At 47.9% G+C, this 27,535-nt stretch overlaps 2 protein-coding genes across 2 annotated transcripts; one reads left to right on the plus strand and one right to left on the minus strand.

Annotated features, from left to right (window-relative positions):
- The first annotated feature begins 661 nt into the window (after nucleotides 1–661).
- LOC136759033 (TOG array regulator of axonemal microtubules protein 2-like) lies at nucleotides 662–9,710 on the plus strand. The gene is made up of 19 exons (XM_066713837.1): nucleotides 662–686; nucleotides 788–916; nucleotides 2,027–2,269; nucleotides 2,861–3,042; nucleotides 3,235–3,410; nucleotides 3,512–3,567; nucleotides 3,741–3,907; nucleotides 4,742–4,865; nucleotides 5,118–5,219; nucleotides 5,371–5,503; nucleotides 5,689–5,794; nucleotides 6,218–6,453; nucleotides 6,588–6,746; nucleotides 7,067–7,184; nucleotides 7,429–7,532; nucleotides 7,729–7,957; nucleotides 8,334–8,550; nucleotides 8,809–8,895; nucleotides 9,316–9,710. The coding sequence occupies exons 1-19, from the start codon at nucleotides 662–664 to the stop codon at nucleotides 9,708–9,710; spliced, it is 2,988 nt and encodes a 995-aa protein (XP_066569934.1).
- A 652-nt stretch (nucleotides 9,711–10,362) lies between these two features.
- On the minus strand, nucleotides 10,363–20,645 carry pcare2 (photoreceptor cilium actin regulator 2). The gene is made up of 2 exons (XM_066713848.1): nucleotides 16,981–20,645; nucleotides 10,363–11,745 (listed from the first exon to the last, which is right to left on the minus strand). The coding sequence occupies exons 1-2, from the start codon at nucleotides 20,643–20,645 to the stop codon at nucleotides 11,625–11,627; spliced, it is 3,786 nt and encodes a 1,261-aa protein (XP_066569945.1). The 3' UTR covers nucleotides 10,363–11,624.
- Nucleotides 20,646–27,535: the final 6,890 nt, after the last annotated feature.

The following is a 27,535-nucleotide window of genomic DNA, read 5'->3' on the forward strand; positions in this document are numbered from 1 at the left end:
ACAAACATACAGCTTTAATTTGAAGGAGTGCATTGATTGTAAGGAACAAAACATTTACTGGGAGCAAGCCTACTCAAGTTTAAAAACACCACACAGAGGCCTCCAATTATTTTCAATACAGCTTTGTTCGGCTGTTGCTGGGTCTTTTTGTAAATGGAAGTATTATATTATATATGTCCAAAAATGAAAAACAAAACAAAACTGCATAATCATGGACAACAATATACATTTTACTATAGCCTAGGGTTGAAGTGTGATGCAGTGTCGGACAGTCAAAAGCGGCTGGCTGGCTGTGCATTTGTTATTTTCTTTCACATTAACTATTATGAAAAATATACATTATTGATTTAAATGGATAGTATCTAATGTAAAATATCAGATATAAGCATATTATGCATACTCAGAAGCAAAATATGCATATGCAACTCATGAGGGGGGGGCAGCGATTGTATCAGGGTGGCCGTGGTCCCCCCTGGCCACCGCTGGCGGCACCACTGCTCTTAGGGGCGTTAAACGACACCTCTCCTCTTCTCCCCTTGGCACTCTGCTGTCTGGTCCTTCCTGTGGCTCTGTCAATTCAGCTTTTCTCTCCCTACCTCTGATACAGCACTGAGAGAGACAGAGAGGGAGGAAGAGGCGAAGGGCAGGGGAGGCTGCAGCCATGGAACAATCTGAATTCACTGCAGGTAAGTAAATTCAACACTGCAGCTGCGATTCTTGTCTCTGTATTTTTGTGCATCTGTATATCTGTCTGTGGTGTGGTCAGTTAATTGCTGTGTGTCCTCAGGACCAGTACGGGTGCCGGTTGCAGTGTATTGTGGGAGTGTGCCCCATGTGAGACCTGGCCACCAATCACAGCGCAGCCGGAGTGTGGACTCCCCCCTGCGACTCCCGAGTAACGGCTTACCTCACAATGGTATGAGACGCTGACAACCTGGCAGACTGACAGACAGACACACTGAGACACTGATTGACCCACTGACTGACTGATTCACTCTCAGTCACTGAAAGTACCTGACTGACAGACAGTGGGACAAAGAAAAAAGGCCTCATAAAAATTCTCAAAACCTGGGTGCTTTGTCCAGAATGAATGCCTTTCTTTCTGTTGCTGAGAGCACAATACTGGTGTCTCAATTCTTGATTGACCCACAAAATAATATACAAGTTAGTAAGTCTTTTAAAACAAAAATATACTTCAGAACTAAATGGTTACAATTCTTTACATTGTATTTAATATACCAAGGTGGTACACAATATAATAATTATTATTACACTGCAAGAAAAACAGATCAATGATGGAAAAAGGAAACTATCGAGTGGATCCCAAGAGAAGAAAAAATACCTAGAAGAACAGCACATAGACGATGGGAAGATAAAATAATAAACTTTGCCGGTGTGACATGGAAAAGGGAAGCTATAGATTGAAGCAAGTGGATTCATGCTGGGGAGCCTTCATCCAGCAGTGGATCAATGTAGGCTGTTGCTGCTGATAATGATGATATAGTTCGTTTTAATACTTAATGCTGCTATTGATTTGGCAGTAGATTGGTAATCCATGTTCAAAGCGCAAAACTCAAAATAGAACAACAACAATGATAGTAGTAATAATAATACTAATAATATATGTATTCTTTCCTGCTTGGTGTTGTGCTTTTCTACTGATGTGTCTCTGAGTCTCTGAGGGAAAGAACCCTGACAGTGGTCAATAGAGTGGTGACAGAAGGTCCAAAAATGTCGTCCCCCATCTTCATAGAAACCACATCGAAATTGTTGAGCATGATCGCTTGCAGTGTTTTGGTGGCCACTTTTTTTTTTGCATCATCTTCGCTATGCTTCATTTTGTAAACGTTCTAGTTTTGTGCCACAAGGTTCTTGCATTTTAAGCCTCAAACCGAGATTGTCTGATACACGAGTACATTCATTATCTGAATTAATTGAATTCTGCGCGAATTCGACTTTGACTTTATTCTGAAGATTTTTGTCTTGCCTATTCATAAGTAGTGTCTGACGCTGTGTGTCTGAACAGAACTGCTCCCGCCCCAGCTGCCCCAGGGTCCGGGTAGAGAAGCCAGTCCGGAGAGACAGCGCCCCCCGGAGGCTCGGATGCCACAGCGCAGGAGGCACTCCCTGCTGCCCATTCCCATCAACACTCGAACCCGCAGCCGCCTGTCAGAGCCAAGGCCCCATTCGCTAGCCAATCACACCACACCTGTGTCAGGAGGCAGGGACACAGTGAGAGCTGGAGGAGGGGTCGAGAGCAGGGCTGGAGGTATGACTGCAGGGCCAGACTGCCCCCATGTGATCAGGGTGTCACACTACTGATCCACTGTATCCAACATTATAGCAGAAAAATAGAGGAGTTCTGTGGGGGAGTGGTGAAAGGAACAAAGAGTGAAAGGAAGAAAGATTGGAAGAGTAACCATATAATTGACTGCTTAACCCTCATGATAAGAAAGTTTACAATCGAGAGGAGGCCATTTGACCCATCAGGCTTGTTTGGTGTCCATTAATAAGTGATCCAAGGATCCTATCCAGTCTATTTTGAAATGTTCCCAAATTGTCTCTTCTACCACATCGCTGGGGAGTTTGTTCCAGATCGTGACGACTCTCTGTGTGAAGAAGTGTCTCTTGTTTTTTATTTTGAATGCCTTGAAGCCCAATTTCCATTTGTGTCCCCGGGTCCGTGTATCCCTGCTGATCTGGAAAAGCTCCTCTGGTTTGATGTGGTCGATGCCCTTCATGATTTTGAAGACTTGAATCAAGTCCCCATGATGAGATGAGAGTCTGTAGTGTGGAATCAAACTGTCATTTAGTGATGTCAGCCAGAATCAGCAGTGACGCAGTGTCTCTGTGCCCCCAGGTGCAATGAGCGCTGGCAGGATGCTGGGTGAAGCGGTACCTGATGTATGCCCTGCCCCTCAGAGACCCTTGTCATGCTCAAGACCCCTACCACCCATCACACCAGGATCCAGCAGAGAGGGGGGTGGGGGTGGCAGTGGCAACCAGGGGGCTCAGGACACAGAGGAGGAGTGTCCAGAGGAGGTGTGTGTGTATGGGGGGGATTCTGTCTGTCTCTGTCTCTGTGTTTGTGTTTGTTTGTGTCTGAGTGTCTGTCTGTGTAAATCTGCCTATCATTCTGTGTCTGTCTGTCTGTCTGTCTGTCTGTGTGAATGACACTGTGTCTTTCCTCTGTCTTCTGTCTGTCTGTTTCTGGGCCTGTGTGTTCATGTGCAGGTTCTGGCCGCCCTGCAGTCCGTGCGCTCCAGTGCCCAAAGGAAGCGCATGTCACTCAGTGGAACGTTGCTGCCTCCCATCATCCGATTGGACAGCGCTCACACCCAGAGCCCATCCCAACCTCACAGCCAGTCAGCTCAGCCTAACACAGAGGAGGCGGAGGATGTAAACCTGAGGTGAGACCGGCTGAGACAGGGGGAGGAGCTAGTGAAGATCGTTGTGCGTTTCCGTGTCAGTGCGCCTGTGTTCAGGTGGTAAATCTGTCATTTTGTTTCAGGCTGTCTCCAGAGAGTGACGATCTCCCTCTCCAAGTGCCCCCCAGGCCGTTAACAGGTACACAGACTTATTCTGGATCACTTCCCGGAGATTGATTATTATACCCACGTAGATCTGCCTGTTTTTATGCGACAATGACTTTGTTCTTGTGATTCTGCCAACTTATCTTGAGGGGGTTACATTGTTCTCTCTCTCTCTCTCTCTCTCTCTCTCTCTCTCTCTCTCTGCAGGTCTCTCCAGGAGCAGTAGTCCTGATCTCCCAGGACAGCCAGAGAGAGAGAACGCAGGGCAGGACGTCTCACGGTCACTGACCCAACCTGGCACTGACTCCCTGCAGGTGACCCCCACAGGATCAGCTGACCCCGCCAGGCAACAGGGACCATCCACACAGTCTGAGGTCAGGGTGCAGCTGGAAACATCAGCACTTGAACAATAAGCACTACAAACTGCTAATTATTACAGACACTACACCTTAAACATTAAACTCGGCATATTGTACCACTGTCCATAAAACACAGAACATGAAGCACGCACACACTCCATATCGCATCACTGCACGCTGAACACTGCACACACACTGTTGCATTGTCTGTGTTGTGTTGTCCAGTGTTCTACATCCACACAGGCAGGCGAGTCATTGGAGTCAGAGAGCAACACCCTCCCCTCTGCAGCAGCATGCAGTGTGGCATTGAGACCAGCAGGGGGTGCAACGCCTGATGTCTCTGTTGCATCCCTGGATCCCCCCGTTTCCCTGGCACCCCCTATGGCAGAGGTGAGAGTGTGGGAGAGGCTCTCTCTCTCTCTCTCTCTCTCTCTCTCTCTCTATCTCTATCTCTATCTCTCACACTCACACACAACAATCTCTGCTCCCCAATCATCATCAATTTGCACAGAAAATAAATTCACAGCATCTTGTTACATACCTCTGCAACTCTGTTGGCCTTACTCCTGTTCTCAGTCTAATACTACTACTTCTACTACTGCTGCTACTACTACTACTAATAATAATTCTAATAATACAAATAATTGACAGCAATGTACTTAAATTAGGTTTCCAAGTAATTAAGTAATTTAAGGCTAAGCTGGAACAAAAACCTGCAGACACAAGTCACCTCCAAGACCAGACTGAGAATGACTGAACCAGGGGACCTCCCAATCCAGTCCAGAGCAGGTCCATAATTAATAAGGAAATATGAATATCATTAATTTCCTCCTTGTCCTCCCACCTCAGGTCCCAGCGACCCTGTCCAAGTCAGCGCAGGAGAAAGTGCGCAACAGGTGGAGGATGGCGCTGGAGAGGCAGCGGGGAGACAGAGAGGGAGAGAGTGAAACAGACAGGGGGGCGGACACAGAGGGTGACCTGGCCCCTGACCCCTTTGTGGCCCCTCTTGTGACAAGTTGTGTGGATTTCTGGCAGTGTGTTACTTACAGTGCATGTACTGATGTGTGTGTTATTTATATTGTTTTACTGACAGTGAGTGTGTATTAACGTGTGTGTTAGTGTCAGTTTGTATGTGTGTTCCTAGTAGTGTGCGTTGAACTGTGTTTGTGTGTGTGACAATGTGATTCTCACTGTGCGTGTGTGTGTGTTTCTATATCTCCCCCAGCACTGGCACAGCCCCCACCTCGCAGGGCTAGTCTGGCTGCTGTCCTGCAGCGTCGCCCCAGCCGACCCACACTGCCGCCCCCCCACAGGAGACACTCCTCTGGTGACTGACTGTCTGACTGTCTTTCTCTTTCTCTGTCTGTCTGTGTATATCTCTGTGTACCTCTCTTTGTCTGTCAGTCTGTATGTTTTGCTGTACCTGCTTGTGTATCTCTTGTCAGTACGTGTTGGTTAACAGTGAATGTGTGTGTCAGTCCTGCCAGGCTCCAGGCTGCTTCCTGAGTCCCAGGAAGAGGGCAGAGACTCTGATAGTGAGGAGCCCCGCCCCCTTTCGAACCCAGAGCAGCAGCTGAGGGAGACTGTCAGAGGATTTCAGCTCCAGGACTGGTCAGTACTGCACCCCTCTGTCTCTCTCTCTCTCCAAGACATCTTCACGAGACATGCAGCTACAGGACTGGTCATTTCTCACTATATCTTTCTCCTCCTGACTCTCTTTCTTTCCTTTTGCTCCCCTCTCTGCCTTCCTTCCCCCCTGCCCTCACTCTCTCCTTCCCTCTCCCCACTTCCTCTAGGGAGGTGAAGCTTCAGTGCCTGACCACAGTGTGTGCCCTGGCTGCCTGGCACCCTGGCACCCTGCTGCCCCAACTTCCCCAACTCATTGAACTGCTCAAAAGAGAGGTGGGTCACACCAGAGGCAGATACAGGGAGCAATAGGCAGTACTGGAGACAATACTGGAACTGATCCAGGGGGCAGTGGTATTGATAGGGACATATAAGAGGTAATAGTGGGAACGATGAGAGAGGCATTTAGAAAATACTGGAATATCAATCTCTCCCTCGCTCTGTCTCTCTCTTAACCTTTGCATCCTCGCTGTCCTCTCGCTCTACCCCATCATATTTCTCCCCTTCCTCTCTCTCTCCCCTCATCTCCTATCCCCTCTCCCTTTCTCTCCCCCACCCCCACCTGCTTCCTCCCTCTCTGCTTCACCCCTCCCAATCTTCCCTCTTCCCCCTTACCTGCACTCCCTCCCTCTCCCCTCCCCTTCTCTCTCTCCCTCCCCTCTTCTCTCTGTCCTCTCCCCCTCTGCCCCTCTCCCCCAGGTGTTGAGTCTGCGGTCAGGAGTGTCCCGGGCGGCGATGAGGGCACTGGGCCGGGTGTGTGGGGCACTGGGGGGGGCAGTGGAGGGGCAGCTGGAGGAGGTGTGCCGGGTGCTGCTGCTCAGAGCGGGAGATGCCAGCGAGTTCCTGAGGGAGGAGGCACAGAAGACACTGAGGGCAGCTGTGGGCAGCGCCAACCCGGCCCGCGTCCTGGGGACACTCATTGTCACTGGAGCCAGGTGAGACACACACACTGAGACACTGGACCGGTGAGACACACGCTGATACACAAACACTGAAATACATAACATTTTTCTCTTCCCCTCTCCTCTCTCCTACCCTCCTTCCCTCCCTCTCTCTCTCTCTTTTTCAGTCATCGTAACCCCGCGTCACGCTGTGTTGCTGCGGAGCTGATGCTGTGGCTGGTGGAGAGCGAGGGGGCGGAGCGGGTGATGAGTGGGGTATGGGGCGGAAAGGGGGAGCTCCTCATCACCCTGGTGCGCCTGGCACAGGACTCTCAGCAGGACACCAGGTGGGGTGCTCGGCTGTAGACCCGTATTTCAGCCAATCGATGGATAAATCTTTATCAAATCGATAGGTCAAGTCAGACAATTTGTTGATCAGTCAATTATCAGTTAGTTCAGTCCATTAATCAGGGATTCAATACTTTGTCAAATTGATCCATCAATCGTTCAGTCAGTCAGTGAGCTGGTTTATCAGTCTGCGGTACTTTATTATCAGTCAGGTTGATTTTACACGCAAGTTGGCAGTGTCAGTCTGTCAGTCCGTCTGTTGGTGTGTCAATGTGTCAGTGTGTTGTATCACTGTGTCAATGCTGTTTGTATGCCTCAGGTTCTATGGGCGGAGCATGTTGACAGTGTTGATGTCCCACCCTGAGTTTGACCGCCAGGCCCAGCGCTGCCTGCCCACCTGCGACCTGCACTTCCTGTCCTCATCTTTCCGGAACCAGGTCAGTCGGGGTTGAGGGTCAGATGAGGTCAAGGGTAAATGGTTCTCAACCTGGGGGGGTGTTATGTCTCTGTCTTCCTTTCTGCACCCCTATTTGTCTCCCTGTCTCTCAGTTCCTTGTCTGTCCATGATCATCTCCCTTTCCACCCATGATTGACTCTCCATCTCCTTTTGTGTCCTGCTCTGTCCCCATATTTGACTCACTGCCTCTCTGTCCCCTTGTCCTTCACTCTGTCTGTCTCCAGGTTATGAGGGGGAGTGTCTCGGAGCCGCCCTCAGCGAGGGGTCGGAGGTCATCCAGGGCCAGTTTCTCAGCCAGTGTTCCAGGGCTCACGCGACTGAGCGTCGGGTGAGAGCAACTAATTTGCCAATGAACCAATCAGTTGATTGATCCAGTCCAACAGGGTTTATAGGTCTCTCTGGATCCTCAGCACCTTCAGAACTGGGGACTGTAGTTAAACTGAGCTGAGTTGTGTACTATGGAGTGATCTGGTCTCTCTGTGACATGCAGGCCATTCCTGACCCTGTGTGTGTCTCTGTCTCAGTGATGCCCTGAGTGAGATGCCAGTGGGGGGTTCCAGGGCTGAGTGCAAGGACGGAGGCAGGGGGGGTCTGCGTGAGGCCGCGGTGTGCTCCCTGCGCAGGGGGGAGAGGCTGGAGGAGCTGCGTTGTCTGCTGACAGGAGGGGGGCATCCAGAGAGGGCCAGGGGGGTGGACCTTCTGCTTGAGCTCTGCACACAGCACCCCCTCCTCATCAGCAACAACATCCAAAAGGTGAGGGGGACAGGGAGAGGGTAAAAGAGATTGTGAGAGACAGAGAGGGAGAAGAGGAGAAGGAGAAGTAGAGTGAGGTGAGAGGTCAATGGTATTTTGTGTTTTGAGCACTTACAATCAACAATATATATCTCTATAGCAGGGGTTTCCACTGGGCAGCCATAGCAGAGATGACGGTTTTAAAGGTCATCCTTTAAATCATCAATTTCCTGGTCTTATAGAACCTTAGGGGTCTGGACTGGGGCTCTCCAGGACCAAGGACAGAGCATTGCTCTAGAAAACTGCTGTATGGAGTGACTGATTTATTGATAACTGACTGACCAACTGGCTGACTAACTGACTAACTGATTGATAAATTGATTGATTGATTGATCAGGTGTGGGACTGGTTCGGCCCCCGTGTCCAGGATGCCAACAGGAAGGTCTGTCTCAAGGCCCTGGACACAGCCAGCCAGCTCGTCCCATTGCTGGGCAACAGCATCACACCCGTCCTGTCTCCCCTGGCCACTGCCGCCATCGACAACTTCAACTCCAAACACCCTGGCACTGCCCCCTCTGCCGCCGCCCTGCTGGACTGTCTAATCACACACTGCGGTCAGCCTGTCTGTCCCTCTCCCGCTCCCTCTCTCTCTCTCTGATTATACACTGCGGTCAGTTTCTCTCTCTCTCACCTCTCCCTCTAACCCCCTCTCTCTCCCTCTAAAAATCAAATCGAAATGTGTCGCCAAAGTATTTAAAACATTAAAACATTTCAAAGTACATTAAATAATGGCAGACATTTACATAACATTCACCTTTCCCTTGGCTCTTAGTGTAAACATTGAATTCCCCTTCCCCCTGTTTCTGTTACAGACCAGTCCTTGCTACTGCAGCCTCTGGCCAGCAGGGTGCAGCAGAGTAGTGGTCAAGCTGTGCAAGAGGTGACTGAGAGACTGGCAGGTATGTGTGTGTGTACTAGTGTAACATGGTATTTGTGCGTGTTTGTGTGTGAGAGAGATTGATCTTGTTCCTTGAATGATTCCAGTAAACCCTACACATTGCCCTTATCTGTCTATATATAAATCTTTATCTCTCTGTCTCAGTCCTTGTTATTTGTTTTAATCTGTGTATGACAGTAACCTAGTGATCTGTATGTGTGACAGTAACTCTCTGCTCTCACTCCCACAACCTCCCACCTTTCTCTCTCCCCCGTTATTCTGTCTCTCTCTGTCTACTCATCCCATCTTCCCCTCTGTCTCTCTCTCCTACCATCTCACCTTGACTCTCTCCCATCTGTCCCACATCCCCATGCTATCTTTCACCCTTTCATCATTTCTCCCTCCCTTGCTCCATTTCTCTCTCTCTCTCTCTCTCTCTCAGTGCTGGTGGAGTCAGTGGCTCCAGTCAGACCCTCTGTGGTGGAGAGACATGTTCTCCCAGCTCTGTGGCACCTGATTGGTCAACTGGTGGAGGGTGGCGCAAGGTGGGGAGGGGGAAAAGTGGTCAGATTGGCACAGAGTCTCTGGGATGTCCTGCCTGACAGCCTGAGGGCCAGCTCAAAGACCAGACCCCCTGTCCAGCAACGCACACTGTGGGACCTACTGAGGGTCCAGCAGGGGGGTGGGGATCTCTGTCTTCCCTCTGTTGTAGACACACTGGCAGAGAAGAAAGATGGAGCTGGGGTAGGGGAGCAGGAGAGGAGGAAGAGTGGAGAAAAGGGGACGGAGGGAGAGCAGTGTACTGAGGGAGAAACGGGAGAGAAAGGGAAAATGTGACAGTGGGCTGAGACCTCAACTGATCACACATTGTGTTCAGTAGACCCAGTAGGTGGACACAGTTCTGAGGTCAGGGGGAGATTTAATTTTATTTAGTATTTTACCCCTGAACTTCAGAAAGCTCTTAATTTATAATGTACCTATACCTATCTATTCACATCCCCAGTTATGTGCAATATACAATTGTAAGTATTTGTTGCTGACTGGAACAATTAAGTATATTTTTGTATTGCGCTCAGAAGCAGAATATTTTTGATAGTGGCTCTCTGAATGACATAATTTATTCTTTTATTGACTCAGATAAAAGTCTGTGGTTTTTAAATCACTTCTGGATTGAATTTCATAGCCAGTGTTTGCAAGAGCAGTAGTATTGAACTGTTATTTTTAAAACGTCCTTTGTTGTAGATAATATAATATATACAGCTTCTGATTTGTTATGTTGGTCTGAAATAAAAATGCAGATGGTTTTTAAAATTATTTGAAAACAATGTCAAATAATGCTTTTGAAGACTGTGTCTATGTGTGTGTGTTGGAGAGTTAGACGAGAGAGATGCTCTTTCTAAATCAAAAAGAAAGGGTGAGAGAGGAGGGGGTGGAGGTGTTTTTGACACAGCAAAGGAGAAATACAGAGACACTTTTAAAACACGTTTATTGGGAACGCAGGTAAAAAACAATAACTGAAATCCACACAAAACAAAGAACAAAACAAACAATAACAGTATGTGGAAGACACAGAAAAACAGGGCAGTGTGACTTTAAAAACGGTGATTCTAGAGGGTGATGTAAAGAACTAACTGCACCGGGGGATCTCCAGGTCTCCAGCCTGTGCCAATGAGCCACTGGAGCTGAGGAGGCTGAGGTCTAGACCGGTATAGGGGTGTGCGAGAGTGGAGTCGACTTGATTATTGTTAGCCCACTGTTTAAACAATCCTATACAGAAACTGATGTCGCAGTATTGATACCTGTTACCTCAGAAAAGGAAAGAGGTTTAGAATTGCTTTGAGCAGTTGAGTGGATAATTAACCAATTAACCAATTAAGAGCTCCAGTTTGTGAGGAAAAGGGCCTGGCCCTGTGGTCTCTTTAACAGCTGTGGGCCGGAGGTCAACCCCTGGATTTCATGGAGATAAACGCTGCCTCAACACACATTAGCTGCTGATTTTTTAATTTACATCTTGGATGGGCAGCTCCAGTCCACTAGAGGCCAGATCCCTGCAGGTTTAAGATGCACTTTTTAATTAGGAACTGATTAACGCCTGGGAGTGAGAGGAGTGGGATGGAAAAAAAGTACAGGACACTGTGGTCCCTGAGAACTGGAATTGCCTATCCCTGATAAACATAGATATCATATCATAAGGGATGTTTTTGTGCTAGGTTTGTTATGTAAAAAAGTCCAAATAAAAAACACTATTCATTGGCAGAGCAATAGCAGTTCACAAAGCAGGGTTGTGTTTAGATACAGACATTTGTGAGATTGAGTTTAAGCTTACAAAATAAACAAAGAAACAAACAATTACAGTCAGGTTGGACACTGTATTGGTTTTGTGTTGTGAACCATGTCTCTGAAATGATGTACAAAAAGCCTAATAGAACCAAAAGACAGAAGTAGAAAACAGAAGTCATCAACATCTAATGGTTGTGTTGTTGTGGTTCAGTGTTTCCTCTGTGTTAGTAGGAGTGTGAGGACAGGCCTGAGTCAGAGTTCCTCTCACAGCGGGAAGTGGAGCCACAGTCAAAGCGGCTTGCAGGGAATTAGCACAGCCTCTCTTGCAAGTGAGGAAAACATCTTATTCCCAGAGCAGGGCTAATCTCTCCTTTTTCTTCCTCCCTCACGCCATACCCCTTCTCTTCAGTTGCTCCTCCCCTCCTCTCCTCCTTTCTCTGCTGCTCTTCCCCTATTCCTCTCCCCCTTTCCTCAGTCGATCTGAAAGCCCTGACCCACGATGCAAAGCTCCGGGTGGGAGGCAGAGCGATTGGCAGTCCTGAGCTCTGATTGGTCCCATGGTTCCCCCTCCCTCAGTGGGCCCTCCTCCAGGCTGCAGGGAAAAGTAAGAGGTGGATTAGTGGCAGTAATAGGCTGGATTACCAGAAGTAGGGCAGTCTAACAGTGGGGCTGCCATTTTCCCAGGGCTCATCTGCTAGAGATTAGGAAAAACAAACAGACAGACAGACCAGGCAGACACACAGACAGGCAGGTGGGCAGGCAAGGCTCTTTCTCTCTCTATCACTAGGTGATAAATGAGCAGTGCTGGGATTTTGACATCAGCGAGCGAGCAATCAAGTGTGATGAGAAAAAAAGGGAATTTGTCATTGAAATAGGACAATCTATCATGTTTTGGACTCAATTCAGTGTTCCTGGAAACCTCTCGATCCAGTTAGGCCACCTCCTCAATCACCAGCGTCTAAAAACCGAGGACACATTTTGGTTATTGATCAGTTAAACAAGTACAGACACTTGTTCAGTTGATTAATTGATTGATTGATTGATTGATTGATTGATTGGCAACCCTCAGAGCTCCTCTCAATGTTAGGACCACTCCTCTTCCCTGGCCAACTCCACACCAAGGTTTGACGCCTGATCTTAAACTGAGAGGAATTTACATGGATAAGAGGGGCTGAAATGCTTTCAATTTAATTGAAAGCTTGGTTTAATCATTGCTAGAGAGCTCTTAAATATATTTTAAAATGTTCACATGTTGATGGTGGAGTTTTCCAAAGATGATCAGATTAATTTATTAAAATCTCATCCCTCAGACCCACTTCACTGAACCTGCCCGGCTGCTTCATTGTTAACTGTCCTGTCAGCACAGATCTCAGCCTGGGAACCAAATACCTTTACCAGGACAGCTTAAGCAATGACTGTGTCCTTCCTAAGCAAGCTGCTCCCAGTGACTTGGGGGGGTTGGGGTGGGTCGTCAGGGGTTAAGGTTGTCCTGTGTCACAGCCTGCACTGGGATTATGGGACAGGTGGCCACTGCATGAACCCCCGGCACATTCAGCAGCTCTCCCCGACCTCCCACCATGCAATATTCATACTTCAGGGTGTTAGGATACTTTGTTCAGCAGTCTTTCTTACACTTAAGGGGAAAATTAACATAAGTTGTTTTATGTGACTGGACAGAGGCAGTGGTGTTTAACAGTTAAGGGTTGAGATCCTGACTGAGACACTCCTATATCCTTAAACAAGGCAGTGAAGAAGAGCATGCCCAGCTGTATTAACAGGAACCCCACTATGTAGCCTTAAAGACATAAACCAAATAAATAATAGCACAATTTGTAGGTATGGAATTAAAAGTACTGGTATGCATGTTACTTGAACACGGGGGAAATAACAAAGCTGTACTTCTCGGAAAAGCTATGCTACTTATGGCAGATCTACAGATCTTTAAGCTTGAGTGCACTTGGGCCAGCCAATCAACTTCTGTTTACAGCAGAAAAACAATAGGATAGGTTGTTTAAACACAGAGTACTTAATACTCACCTAAAACAAACAATGCACCTGTTTTATGTAAAGTCTTAGAATACATACCAGAATATACTTTCAGTTTACAGAATTCACTGGAGTGTCACCTGCCCTGCCCACCCCTTCACAGATTGTGACCTGCATTGTATCTCGGTATAGAGACGCAGTGTGAAGGCTCTAGCTCTACTGCTAGTGACCCAGTTTTTACCCCCGAGTTCATGAGCGACACTGTCATGTAATTAAACCCGATAAGAGATGCCACAGGAATGCCTTTGTCTGTCAAGTATCTGATGATGAAAGTAACATGTTCAATTACAATCACACCAACGTGTACTTCCCCTTCTCAATAGTAAATTCCCAGCTTTGGAAATCAAGTGAGTCTGCAGGGGCACGTTCACCAGTCTTGGTAAGGACTGGAGTTACATGCTGTTTGTATGTTTTTCTCTAATATGGTGGTGTGCAGTGTCTCAGCACCCTGCAGCCCTTGTATTATCTAGCTCTCTCACTGGGGCTAATCTCCTCCTCCCTCTCTGCCCTTGACCTACTTCCCCCACTCTCCCTCCCTGTGGCTGAGCTCCAGCACCCCTCGCTGCTCACACCTCTTAGGGGTGTTCACACTTATTTGAATGTCTGAATGTGTGAATTTGCTGTGGGATTTCCACTCTCTGTGGAAGGCTTATTCAATGGCAGGGTTTTAAACAGTATTAGAAAAGGAGAAAATCTAAGAATGGAGAGGGTGTCTATGATCTGAGGATGGGGAGGGTAGTGGCCACAGGGGGAGCAGGGTTTGGTGGAATTGGGTTATGTGGTCTAAAGATGAGAGATGCCACTGGGATGTGATTGTGACACAAGAAAACATGTATCTCTCACACTGGAATCTATTTTACTTTCCCAGTCATCTTGCCAGTCAGAAACCAAATAAAACAAAATGGCAAATATTATAATTCAGGCCTTGACTAACCTAGATCAAATATCTGTGTTTTTAACAGGGCTCTGTGTGTATTCCTTACTGTTACAGTGATGTAATGGTTTCAGTCTTTCATGAGGGAAAGATAATTAATTATCTTAAATTAATTGTTTATTTAATTTGTCCTGTTCCTTCTGGGAAGGGCACCTGAGCTCACAGCTTCCTGTCAGTCAGTATGATGTGTCAGTTAGTCAGTTTATCAATCCAATAATCAGTGTTTTAGTCAGTCAGCCAGCCAGCCAGTGTACAAGTCAAATAGTCTGTGTTTCAGTCAATAAGTCAGTCACAGTATATCAGTCAGTTAGTCAGTGTATGAGGTCAATTTCTGTAATTTCAAAGCATATGAAGCATTGAATATAAAATACATTGTCTATATACAGTTATTGTTGATTACATTTTCACTTATGTAAATTAAATTGCATTACGTTATTGAACTGTTTTGATACGTGGAGATGTTGGAGATCTATTGATTTGTCACTCAGTAACGACATCTACTCACAAAGGATGCTTGAGTCAGCTTCAGTTCCTACTGGGCTCTCTACACAACAAAACAGACGTGACCTGACTGAAGTGCTCAAACAGCACCGGAGCACATGGCCATAGGTGAGGGAGTGTTCACCACTTTGTCATGTTGTCATTGCGAATCCCATTATCAAACAGACTGTAAATCCCCTGCTTTGAATGTTTTGGGGAAAAACACAGAAAAAGCAGACAAATCTGAAACAAAGAGCAAGCAGGCCTGGTCTAAGAACAGAGGGTCCATAAGACCATACAATCCAATGATATACTGTTTTTCAATTAAAATAAATTACACAAAATCTGTTCATTCACAAGCAATTAGTGAAATCCTAAGACCAAGAATCAGACTGAAAACACATCATTGTATTTTAATTAGTTATGAACAGGGAAGATAAAGTAAGTCAGCTGCATTAGACCAAATTATATACAGTTAGGTCCATAAATATTTGGACAAGGACACAATTTACATCATTTTGGCTCTGTACACCACCATAATAGATTTGAAAGGAAGCAGTCAAGATGTGCTTTAAGTGCTTTAAGTGTTGTAGACTTTCATCTTTAATTTGAGGGTAGTTACATCCAAATTGGGTGAACGGTTTAGGAATTACACCCATTTTTATATGCGGTTCCCCCAATTTTAGGGGCTCGGAAGTAATTGGACAAACTAACATAATCGTGAATTAAATTGTGAGTTTCAATACTTGGTTGCAAATCCTTTGCAGTAAATGACTGCTTGAAGTCTGGAACCCACAGACATCACCAGATGCTGTGTTTCTTCCCTGGTGATGCTCTGCCAGGCTTGCACTGCAACTGTCTTTAGTTCCTGCTTGTTCTTGGGGTGTTTTGCCTTCAGTTTTGCCTTCAGCAAGTGAAATGCAAGCTCAGTTGGATTCAGGTCAGGTGATTGACTTGGCCATTGCAGAACATTCCACTTCTTCACCTTCAAAAAGTCTTGGGTTGCTTTCACAGTGTGCTTCGGGTCATTGTCCATCTGCACTGTAAAGCGCTGTCCAATTAGTTTTTCAGCATTTGGCTGAATCTGAACAGATAATAAAGCCCTAAAACTTCAGAATTCATCCTGCTGCTTTTGTCAGCAGTCACATCATCAATAAATACAAGGGAACCAGTTCCCTTGGCAGCCATACATGCCCATGCCATAACATGCTTCACAGATGAGGTGGTATGCTTGGGATCATGAGCAGTTCATTAGCACATTAGCACACCTAATGTTATTGCTATCTCTCTGATTGGTTTGTTTTGATTTCTAAGGCAAAACTGAAGGCAAAACGCCCCAAGAACAAGCAGGAACTAAAGACAGCTGCAGTACAGGCCTGGCAGAGCAGCACCAGGGAAGAAACCCAGCATCTGGTGATGTCTATGGGCTCCAGACTTCAGGCAGTCTTTGACTGCAAAGGATTTGCAACCAAGTATTGAAACTCACAATTTAATTCGTGATTATGTTAGTTTGTCCAAATACTTCTGAGCCCCTAAAATTGGGGGGACCACATATAAAAATCAGTGAAATTCCAACACTGTTTACCCCATTTGGATGTAACTACCCTCAAATTAAAGATGAAAGTCTACACTTCTAGAATGTATTGATTATTTCCTTTCAAATCCATTGTGGTGGCGTACAGAGCCAAAATAATGAAAATTGGGTTCTTGTCCAAATATTTATTTAACTGTATATGTTCCCATTTAGACCAGCTCAACCCTTTCCCCCTGCTCTCTGGTAATTGAGGTGGCACAGTGGCACTCCACTGTGACTTCCTGGTTCACAGAGCTTGGAATCCCTGTTGATGTAATCAATATTACTACTCTTTCATTAGTTTATAGCTCATATCTCTCAGGGTTACTGTTTTTCTTGGCAAAAAAGTATTTTATATCAATATCTGGTGGGGGATGAAGGTGTTTTCCCCTGTACGTGCAGGGGGAGGGGGTTTTCTTCAGTAAGAGCGGGGGGGCTTTGGAGGGCCAAATAAAAATGCTGGCGGGCCAAATTTGGCCCGCGGGCTGCCAGTTGCCAAACCCTGCCCTAGGGTGAGACAGCAAGTGAATCGATAATTGACTGATGTTGGAGCTCCATCCACACCGTGATCAGAGATTGACTGACCAGCCCAGCCCTGAGGAAGGGTGTGATACAGGGGGTGATACACTGAGGAACACACAGTCAGGCACATGGAGAGACATGTATAATGCAAACACACACACACGCACACGCACAGATGGCAGATTGGACAGACAGACATTGACTCACACATCGACAGGCAGACAGGCAGGCAGAAGATTAAGTAGTGGAGAGTGAGACAGTGTGGGACTCACCCCTGGCTGTAGATGGCGGGTTCGCTGCCAGAGCCAACGGAGCCGAGGGAGTCGGTGGAGGAGAGGGGCGGCTGGGGGTTGAGGTTCAGGCTGGGCCGGCGGTCCGAGAAGCTGCGCTTGACGAAGGGCTGGGGGCTGCGTGTGGAGGCCAGGGGTAGCCGACCTCGGGACGGCCGCTCCCCCCAGGGCCGAGGGAGCACACAGCCACCGGGGAGGGGCCACGCCTGTGGGGCTGGGGGTGGCTGGGCCTCGAACATTGAGCGGGATGCGGGGCAGAACACAGAGCGGGCGTTGCTGAGAATGCGAGAGGAAGAGGAGGAGGAAGAAGGTGGTGTTGATCCCTCCTCACTGCTGCCCCCTAGAGTCCGTCTGTGGTATGTGTGGGGTGAGGCTGGGGGCGAGGGGGTCTTGGCGAAAGAGGAATGATGGGAGGAAGTGGGCGTCATGGGTTTCCACTGCGTGTTGGACGGACTGACCAAACGGCGAAGCTGGGGGGGGCTGGGCAGCTTCCTCGGGCCTGGAGGGGGACTGGGGAGCTTCCGGGGGGCAGGGGGGCAAGTGGGTGTGGGGGGTGTGGGCTGGTGTCGGAAAGTGGGTGGGCTGGGCAGCCGGCGGTGCAGGGCGGAGAGGTTGGAGGGGGTGGAGGAGTTGGAGGTGGTGGAGGTGGTGGAGGGCGTGGAGGGCAGCATCCTGCCTCGGGGAGGGGCTTGGCCACCCTGTGAGGACATCTTGGGATGGGTGGAGGCAGATGGAGAGGTAGAGGTGGAGGTGGAAGTAGAGGCTGCCTCAGTGCCAGTGCCTACTCCTCTCGTGGCAGCCGCCCCTCCTTGATTCGGTGAGGCTTTCCTGCCCCCCGTGACCGTGTTGGGTTTTTCCGGGGAGCTCGGGGACTCTACAGAGTGCCGCAGGTGGATGATTTTGCGGGCATGCCGGTACAGGCTGGCTGCCTCCTCGTTCTCTGGGTCGGCATCGGGCTGCGATTCCTGGGAGCTGCTCCGGGACGCTGCCCCACCGCCTCCTCCTGCCTGTGTGGCCCCCTGCCTGCCAGAGCGTGCTGGGGACAGGCTGAGAGAGCTGCGTCGCAGGCTGCTCCGGCTGGGCAGCACCGTCACAGAGTTCAGTGAGGCCCGGAGCCGCTGGGTGGCCGTGGTCCTCTGGGGCAGCAGGGAGCGCCCCCTGCTCAGGCTGCCCTCCTCAATGTGACCACTGGGGGGCATCTCTGAACATTCAAAGGAGTTGTCCTGCAGGACCTCGGGTGGGGGAGGTGGCAAGCTGTCCAAATCCACCTCCTCATGTCTGTCACCCTCAGACAGCCTGGAGTCAACCCTACTGCTGTTGTTGCTGTTGCTATTGCTCTGACCTGGAAGAATGGACACCCCGCACTTCCGCACCCCTTTGAGAGGTGCCAGGGTCTTGGTGGGACTCTGCCTCTCTGCTGCGCCCTGACTGAAGGTGTCGATCAGCCTCTTTACAGAGCTCCTGCCTCTCTGGGTGGTGGGGGGCTGTGGGGCCTGTGGAGGGAGGGAGCAGTTGTCAGGGGGTTTGGCTCTAAGTGGACCCTTCTCCGACCCCCTTCTCTCCTTCCTCCTGTGCTCCTCCTCTTCCTCCCTGGTCTCCACCCCCTGCTCCCCCACGCTGTTCCTGTGCAGCCCTGGCCGCTCCTGGCTGGGTAGGATGCTAAAGTTCTTGTCTAGGGAGGAGCGCAGGCGGCTGCTGGCAGCGGAGGCGAGGTTGCTGGTCTGGGATGGCTGTTCCCCGTTCAGTTTGGGTTTGGCCCCCTTGGTTCTGTCGATCTCCCCCTGGCCTTGGCCCATCCTCTCCAGCCGGCAGCCCAGGTCCCTCTGTGTCCTCTGCAGCTCCAGCAGGGTGGGGTCCTCTGCCTGGCTGCGAAGGGACTCAGCAGATCTGGAGCGCCGCTGTTTCATCGCCACACCTCTCCGCTTCCCTGCCCCCCTGACCCCAGCGGCTGTCTGCGGGCGCTTGGGCTGCTTGGTGTCTTCTTCCTCTGTCCAGGTGGGAGCGCCATTCCCACTGCTCTCTCCACGCCGGATGCTGTTGCCGTTGCCAGAGCGCTGGGATGTGGACACATAGCGGATCCGCCCACTGATGGCATCCTTCATCTTCAGAGTCAGCTCCGCGTTGGCTGGGCTCTCCAGGCCCTTGGGCGCGGGTCGAGGAACCAGTGTTACAGGCAGGTTGGGGACGGCTGGTGAGGAGTTGAAGCGACGCCGTCTGCCCCTATCTTCCTCCCCATTTTCTCCCTCTTCCTCCTCCTCCTCCTCCTCTTCTTCCTCTTCCTCATCCTCCTCTTCGTTGTCGTCTCCCTCGTCCAGAGAAGCAGAGCCCAACAGGGACTCGGTGTCTCTCTGATCTCCAGCTGTGAGGGTGCAGGTAGAGTGCAAGGAGCTGAGCGACAGGCTGCTACACATCTTGCCCTCTCTGGAAATGTCTGACAGACGGGGCTTCGATGCCTCGTGGAGAGTCACTGAGCCATCCCTGCTGGCATAGCTGTTCTTATTTTTGGCATCCCTGGGGGGGGGGCAAAGGCCAGGGGACTCATCGGACTTGGACTCGCAGCTCTGGCGCCTCTGCTGGTGCCTCTCAGACCCGGCCAGCGACTCGCTCTCGGCGCCGATGCCGCTGTCCTCAGAGTGCAGGGCAGAGTCCTCGGGCAGCGGCTTCTTCAGGGCAGCTGCCTCCATGCGGGTGAGGACCCGAGCCAGCCGCCCCTCCAGGGCCTGCTTGGTCTTCAGCTTCTCCTCCAGCAGCTCCGCCAGGGAGCCAAAATATTCTGCCGCCTCTTCCAATGCCTTGTCCCCCAGCCGGCCCACAGAGCCTCCCACCAGCTGCATCCTCTGCACGGTGTACTGGAGCAGCTGCTGCAGCAGGTCCGGGGGTGGATCAGTGGGGGCAGTCTTGATGGGTGCACCGGCCTTCACTGCAGGGGCAGGCCAGGCCAGGTGCTCTCCGTTCTCCTTCAGCAGTCTCTCCCCGTCCTCTGTGATCTCAGTCAATGCGCGGTTCACCTCCTCGAAGCGCAGTGCCAGGAAAGTGGCCATGGGCTGCAGGGCGAGCTGCGTCTGCGCTGCCTGGTCCAGCAGCCCCAGTAGGGCTTCATACCGGGAGATGCTGGGGTTCAGGTAGGCATAGGCGGCCTGGTGTGCTTTGACCAGCGGCTCAGGGAAGTCCACCTTCTCTTCAAGTGTGGGGGTTCTCTTCTCCTTGTCTTTCCTCCTGCCCTGCCTTCCTCCTTTCCCCTTCTTAGGCTTCTTCACTCCCTTCCTTCCCTGCTTGTCCTCCCTGAGCTCCCCCTGCACCTCTGGGCCCACACTGACCTGGGCTTCTTGGGTGCTGGCCCTCTCTGGGTGTATTGCCTCTGAGGACGTGGGCTCAGGCAGTGAGGGTCTCCTCTGCTGGGGGGCCACAGGGGTCTCTTCCAGGGAGGGGGAAGACTGGTAGACAGCATTCTCACCTCTTCCTTTTCCTTCTCCTCTCCCTCCTCTCCCCGAGCTCTCTCCATCGGTCTCTCCAGGGCTGTCATCCGACATGGACTCCCCTGTGCTCTCAATGGGCCCTGGTCGTAGCGTCTGGCCCCTCCTGAAGGAGCCTAATCTGTTGCCTGCCAGGCTGTGGATCCCGCTGCCCTTGGATGGGGAGCAGCCCATGTCTGCACTCCTCAGTCCTCTGGCAGCGGAGAGAAATTGAACAAAACTGGAGCAAATGAGGTGCGCTCCAACTGCAGTCCGAACAAAGGAGCCAAATGCAGAATGAGAGCAAGATGAGGAGGCAGGGACCAGCAGAGTGACTTATCCACCTGTTGAACCTGTCATTTTCATATGTAGCAAAACCACTCCTTATGTCCGACTGCTTTCTCTGATCCACAAAAGGAGAGAGAAACAGAAAAAGAATAAGCCCAGTCCAGTTGCAAAGTCTCCCCTTCATTCGCACTGACGCCGATTTGACAAATTTGACCGCAGATTTCACATCCCCTCTGAGAATATCAGGCTCTCTAGCTGTGAGCTCCTGGGCACCACACTGTCCTTACTCACAGACATCTAGCTGCTGAAAAGATTAGGCAGGATTTTCTTCCTCACTCCTGTGTGAACAGATGTCACGGTAAAGAAAGAAAGAAAAAAAACAGAACAACAAAACACTGCACACCAACATAAGACCTTAAGCTCATTAAGATAATCAGCCCTGTTATTTAGAAGGCTTTTTATAGCCCACACCAGGTCTCCTTGGCTGCTTTAATCAAAGTTTTTTTACAGAGGGAAGGAATTCAACGCAGAGCAGTGAAAGCTTGTCACAAATAATCAACATCGCTGCCAACGTGCTTGAGCTAAACACAGAAAGCAGGCAGAATCGTTTCAGTCTTGACTTGACAACTCTTCAAGATGCACCTCTGGAAAACAAAAGTACTCAATATTCAACACACAGAGATAAGCTGCTTTGACATAACAGTGTTATTACAGAGTTTCCCTTTTCGCAGAGTTCCATGGGAATGGGGATAAAAGGGATAAAGCATTTATAAAGTTTTCTGAAATATTATCTTCAGAAAGGCTAACCGTGCCGGTTTATTCAGCAGGACAATACATTTGCGATTTGGACCTTTGTCCTTTGCGTTAACGCATGCGTGTGCCCGCTTAAGTGTGTAATGGGGGAGATGGGGAAAGCCCAGGCTTCTGTACAAAAGCTCAAAAACTTGTTTTTGAGCATTCTTGGTTAAATCCCTTTGGTTGTTTACATTGTTTGCATTTTCCAACATGAACTCGAATATGTAACATTCCTTGCTGTACTATTTTCATACAGGCACACATTCAAACATATTTCCAAGTCCTAAGGCATCATCAAAAATATGGCAGTGCTACAGTAAGCATAGTATAGTAAAAACAACAACAATACAAAAAGTGTTCGACGGTTGTCCAAATTGTTGTGTGTCACTCACTGGAGAGCACATACACACATGGGCACCTACAATCCGTTTAATCAGAAACATTTTGGTCATGATGAGAGGTGAGCTCCAAAACATTGGAAGGGGGTCATACAGTTTTCTAGGGGACTCACACATAGGGGTGTAACTCTGTAACTCCCAGATCAGTGTTTGTTTTGTCTGTCTCATATCAGTTCTGAACAGACGAGAGGTGATTTCTCTCTGATCACCTCAACTGTGTGGGATATGTAATCTCCTATTATCTGATTAAGGCTAATTTCCCTAGTTTTGAAACATACTTCTCATATATATATATATATATATATATATATATATATATATACACACCGATCAGCCATAACATTCTGACCACTGACAGGTGAAGTGAATAACACTGATAATCTCGTTATCATGGCACCTGTCAGTGGGTGGGATATATTAGGCAGCAAGTGAACATTTTGTGCTCAAAGTTGATGTGTTAGAAGCAGGAAAAATGGGCAAGCGTAAGGATCTGAGCGACTTTGACAAGGACCAAATTGTGATGGCTAGACTGGGTCAGAGCATCTCCAAAACTGCAGCTCTTGTGGGGTGTTCCCAGTCTGCAGTGGTGAGTACCTGTCAAACGTGGTCCAAGGAAGGAAAAGCGGTGAACCGGCGACAGGGTCATGGGCAGCCAAGGCTCATTGATGCACGTGGGGAGCGAAGGCTGGCCCGGGTGGTCTTATTCAACAGACGAGATACTGTAGCTCAAATTGCTGAAAAAGTTCTGATAGAAAGGTGTCAGAACACACAGTGCATCGCAGTTTGTTGCGTATGGGGCTGCGTAGCCGCAGACCAGTCAGGGTGCCCATGCTGACCCCTGTCCACTGCCGAAAGCACCTACAATGGGCACGTGAGCATCAGAACTGGACCATGGAGCAATGGAAGAAGGTGGCCTGGTTTGATGAATCACGAGTTCAAGGTGTTGACTTGGCCTCCAAATTCCCCAGATCTCAATCCAATCGAGCATCTGTGGGATGTGCTGGACAAACAAGTCCGATCCATGGAGGCCCCACCTCGCAACTTACAGGACTTAAAGGATCTGCTGCTAATGTCTTGGTGCCAGATACCACAGCACACCTTCAGAGGTCTAGTGGAGTCCAGGCCTCGATGGGTCAGGGCTGGTTTGGCGGAAAAAGGGGGACCTACACAATATTAGGCAGGTGGTCATAATGTTATGGCTAATCGGTGTATATACGTATATATATATATATATATATATATATATATATATATATATATATATATATATATACATATATACATATATTTATCAACCTGACATTTGAACTTTGTGTGCATTTACAACTTTGAAACTGCTTTGTGTATTTGACCCTTGGTAACTGCTGTACTTTTTCCATGCCTTTCAAGATTAACTTCTTGTAACTTGACTCACTGATATGAGCTTTAAATCCATTTATTTAAAAACAATGCAGTGGATTGGTTGATAGAGACTGCGGCAGCTGTTGTGTGAGGGTCAGCCCCAGACCCCCTCGCTGTGGGACAGGGCAGTGCGGTGCAGTGCCGGATATTAGTATAATCTCCCCTGCCCCGTCTCTCAGTGTGACCTTCAGGAGATGGCAGAGCTGCACAGGGGCAGACAATGTTTGCCAGCAAGGGACAAATGCCCAGCCTTGTCCCACACACACATATGGGCACAAATACTGACAAATACACACACAGACACACTCCTACAGAGACACACACATAGATGCACATAGTTATAGTTCAGAATAAAGAATCTGAATTTGATGTAGGTGTTATCCTGGTACGAAGTGAAAATTCTGATGTTTAACATGAAAATATGAATAAAAGTAAAGTTAGGATACAAATTAGGATAATTAGTTAAATTAGTTAGTTAATTAGTTAAATGTTGCACTAAAACTGTTTAATGATTAAATCAGGTTTATGTTTTAGTCCTGGCTAGAGTTAAAGTCCCAAGTGAACATTTGTTAAATTTAGGAGTTGGGAGTCATTTTTACTGACTAATCAATTTTTTTCAATCAATTTGAATTTGGTATAGCACCGTTCACAAGATATCCAGAGCGCTTCACATATTTAATTTTAGGTTTTAGAAATAAACCATTAGGCACAGAGTAAGCTCAATTGTGTGTACATTTGTATGGACCTAGGATCAAAATTCAGTGTTGGCTAGTGTTAGGGATTAGACAGTTGTAAGAGATTAAAATGGTTTAAGTAACCTACAGATGTAGCACTACGGCGTATAGCAGTGGTCCGCAAAGTTGTGCCGATGCTTATTCCACATTTTAAATAAACTAAGTTTCTTGAGTGTGAAAAAGCGCCAAAAGATTTTAACTCTCGAAAAAAGAAAAATGCAGTGTAGTGACAGATCAGGCAGATAAGAGTTTCAGAATGACGTGTCTGTGCAACAGGCACCAGCAAAAGTCCAGCAAAAGAACTGAGTTTTGGATGCAGTTAGCAAAATAAAAATACAGAAAAAATATATTGCAAAACACTGATAGCATCATGGTTTTGCAATGCAATATCACACTTCACAACTAAAATTCTGAAAAGGTATTCAGCTAATCATGTTATTCCTGTATAAACCAAAAATGTGGATGTTTACGTGACAATTGCTCTTAAAGGGAAACTCCACCGAAATGCCATTGTTTCTCAAGTAGAAACATATGCTGTGGAGTGGGTTTTTCATGTCCAGCTCATTCTATGCAGGGTTTTCCCTGTGAATAAACAATACAATTTTTTTGTTCAGTCTACAATTAGGTATACCTTGCACGGATAAAATGTGAGAATAAATGCAGTTGCCAATGAAAAATGCTTTACAAACTTAGGCTTCCACAAATAGAGCATCCAGACAGCCCTGTTCTTGCTGACATTGTACATGTTGCTGTTCAACTTCTGCAGCATCTGTGGAGTTGGCTGAAAGCTCCTGCAGTCCTGTCCCTTCCACTCCGAGCAGTATTTGACTTGCAGCAGACTTTCCAAAGTCTTGGACTGAAGTCTGTTTCTTAGTTTTGTTTTCATCAGTGTGACAGTGCTGAAAGTAGTTCCATTGCTGCAGTTGAAATTGGTAGAGTTAACATGGTGAGGGCAAGCTCACTACCATACTGCTTGTTCCCGGCAGCATCCGTGTCTTCGCACACCCCAATCCTGAAGGATGACTCATCAGCTGTTTTGTTCCAGGCCTTGTTGGTTAAATTGGACCAGTGTTGTTCAGTTCCTCCTATGTCTTGGCTTGCATACCACCTGGAATTCGTTCGCAATAGCTGTGATGGGTCTCTTGATCTGTGATAATGCCTCTTTTGGGTGCAGCATGTCCAGTTTTTCCAGTATGTTGATGTTGGGTGGCAGTCGAGCCTTCAGTTGATGTGCCATCTGCACCAGCATCGCCTTGCACTTCTCCTTCCCTGACTCTACAGCCCCTTTAAGCCTGTCTGCATAGGAAGTGAAATCATAACCCTAATCATAACATAATCATAACTAGTAGAAAGAATGAAAAATATGAATAAAATATTACAGAAATCCCCCATTTCAATCTGAATCCCCCCATCTGAAAAATATTATCCCCCATGAAATCTTTCCCCCTATTTTTTCCCCCATGGCTTTGATTTTCCGCCACAAATGGGGGATTTCCCCCCAATCTGGCAACCCTGGTTCTATGTACCAGAATTCAGAGATCGATTTAAATGGCAACAGGAACACGGTAACATTATAGAAAAAAATACATAAACAATTAAAACCAAGACAGCCCTAAAACACATTCTGATAAAATAGAAATACATAATCATAATAGTGGTAAAAAACATGAAACCCCCCCGGTTACATCTGCAATGTAAGTTACTCTAGTATTGTGTTTCCTGGGGGAGGCTGCAGTGGTCTCTGTGGTTAGGTGTAGTCTTGTGGGGCAGACAGGGTGAGTGGTGTTGTGAGAGGTGAGACCAGACTTATTCATTCACACCTTCTGCCAGCTGGACAGATTACAGCAGGAGAGCTGCAGAGTCTCACTTAGTGATATTGACACCTCTCTCTCTCTCTCTCTCTCTCTCTTTCTCTCTCACAGTCTGACTCTACACCTCCCTCTCTCATTCTCTGGTTTGGCCTCAGCTTTCTCTTCCCACTTTCCCTCGGTTTCTCTTTCATTCTATCCCCCTCTCTCCCTGTCCCTTCTCTCACTCCTTCACTGTCTCTTATTGCCTCTACTCATGTCTCACCGTAGGCCAGATGGATAAAACTTTAACCTCATGTATAAACTATTTACTTCTGTTAACCATAAGACAGGCCCTCTGAAAAAGGCCCTCTTCCCCACTTATTTTTTTTAAATTATTATTATTTTTATTTCTTTGCAGATGCCCTTATCCAGGGCGACTTACAACATAAGTGCAATACAAAGTGTATTTTCAATAGGAAAATCAGACAACAGCTTTATAAATGCCGTCCGTCCGTTTTTCTCCCATTCTATCATTCCATCCTTCTCCATCTCTTACCCTCTCTCTCTCTCTCTCTCTCTCTCTCTCTCTCTCTCTCTCTCTAATTCAGTTCAATCCCCCACATTCTCTTTGTCACTTTCTATGGGTCTGTGCTTCATCTCTTTCTTTTACTCTGTCCCTCCACTCCTCCTCCCTCCCTCTCTGTGCCGGACTGGGCTGGGCAGCGCTGCTTCCTCAGGGATTATTCCACACACACAGGGCTGAGAATAGAAGTGCAGGAATAGAGCTCTGCTTTAGGATTTGGAGATTACACAACAGAATCAGAAACTCCAGCTCTCTACTTTTAGCTGGACCCTTTTCCCACAATGGAAAGATTCTGACTTGGTGTCATTCACAGCTATATCTGTCACACCTCCCTGTGACACTGCATCCCATTGAACCCAATACATCTGTGGTCACATGCTGGAGGCTGGCGATGGAAATGACAGGGTCAAATTAAAAAGTACCTGGATGAATGAAGCCAGCATCTCTAAGAAAAAAGGCTGAAAGCAACTGACTGGTCTCTGCCTTGCACTCTGTGTGTGCCGGATTCAGTTCTGGCTCACTGCGATCAATTATGTAATTAAGTAATTGAGAGCTGGTTGAAACAAAAACCAACAGGGTTGGGACAAGGGATGAGAACCACTGTTACAGTTAATAGTGTTTATCAGTAGGGCAGGACTCTACTGTTCCAGTAACTTTGGACGAAAGAAGTTCATAGTATGTGCCCATTTCTCTTCCCCACAGGCAGTCAGGGTAATTCCAACTTTCAAATAAAAAACACACTGATGCGCTGAAACCTGCCCTTCTGGTTCTGTGCCTTCTTCCCCTGAACTGTTTGACACAGTGTAATCAGGGGCATGCTCCTCTTCTGGCTACAGCTGTCACCTACTGCTGGGAAGCTTGTTATGGTAAAAAATAAAATAAAATAAAACAACTATTACAACAAACATTTGCAATGTGTATTTATTTATTGAGTTTTTTAAATGTTTTAATATGGGTGCTAGTTGGGTACTCAGTTTTCCCCCCAAGACAGGAGTGTGCAATTCCAGTCCTTGGGGGCCAAAGGGGTTTGTGGTTTTCAGTTCCCTTGAGGACTTAATTATATAATTAATGTAATGAGGTCTATGAGGTCAAATCA

Source organism: Amia ocellicauda, chromosome 1, assembly GCF_036373705.1.
Source record: "Amia ocellicauda isolate fAmiCal2 chromosome 1, fAmiCal2.hap1, whole genome shotgun sequence".
In the NCBI taxonomy this organism is placed as follows: Eukaryota; Metazoa; Chordata; class Actinopteri; order Amiiformes; family Amiidae; genus Amia; species Amia ocellicauda.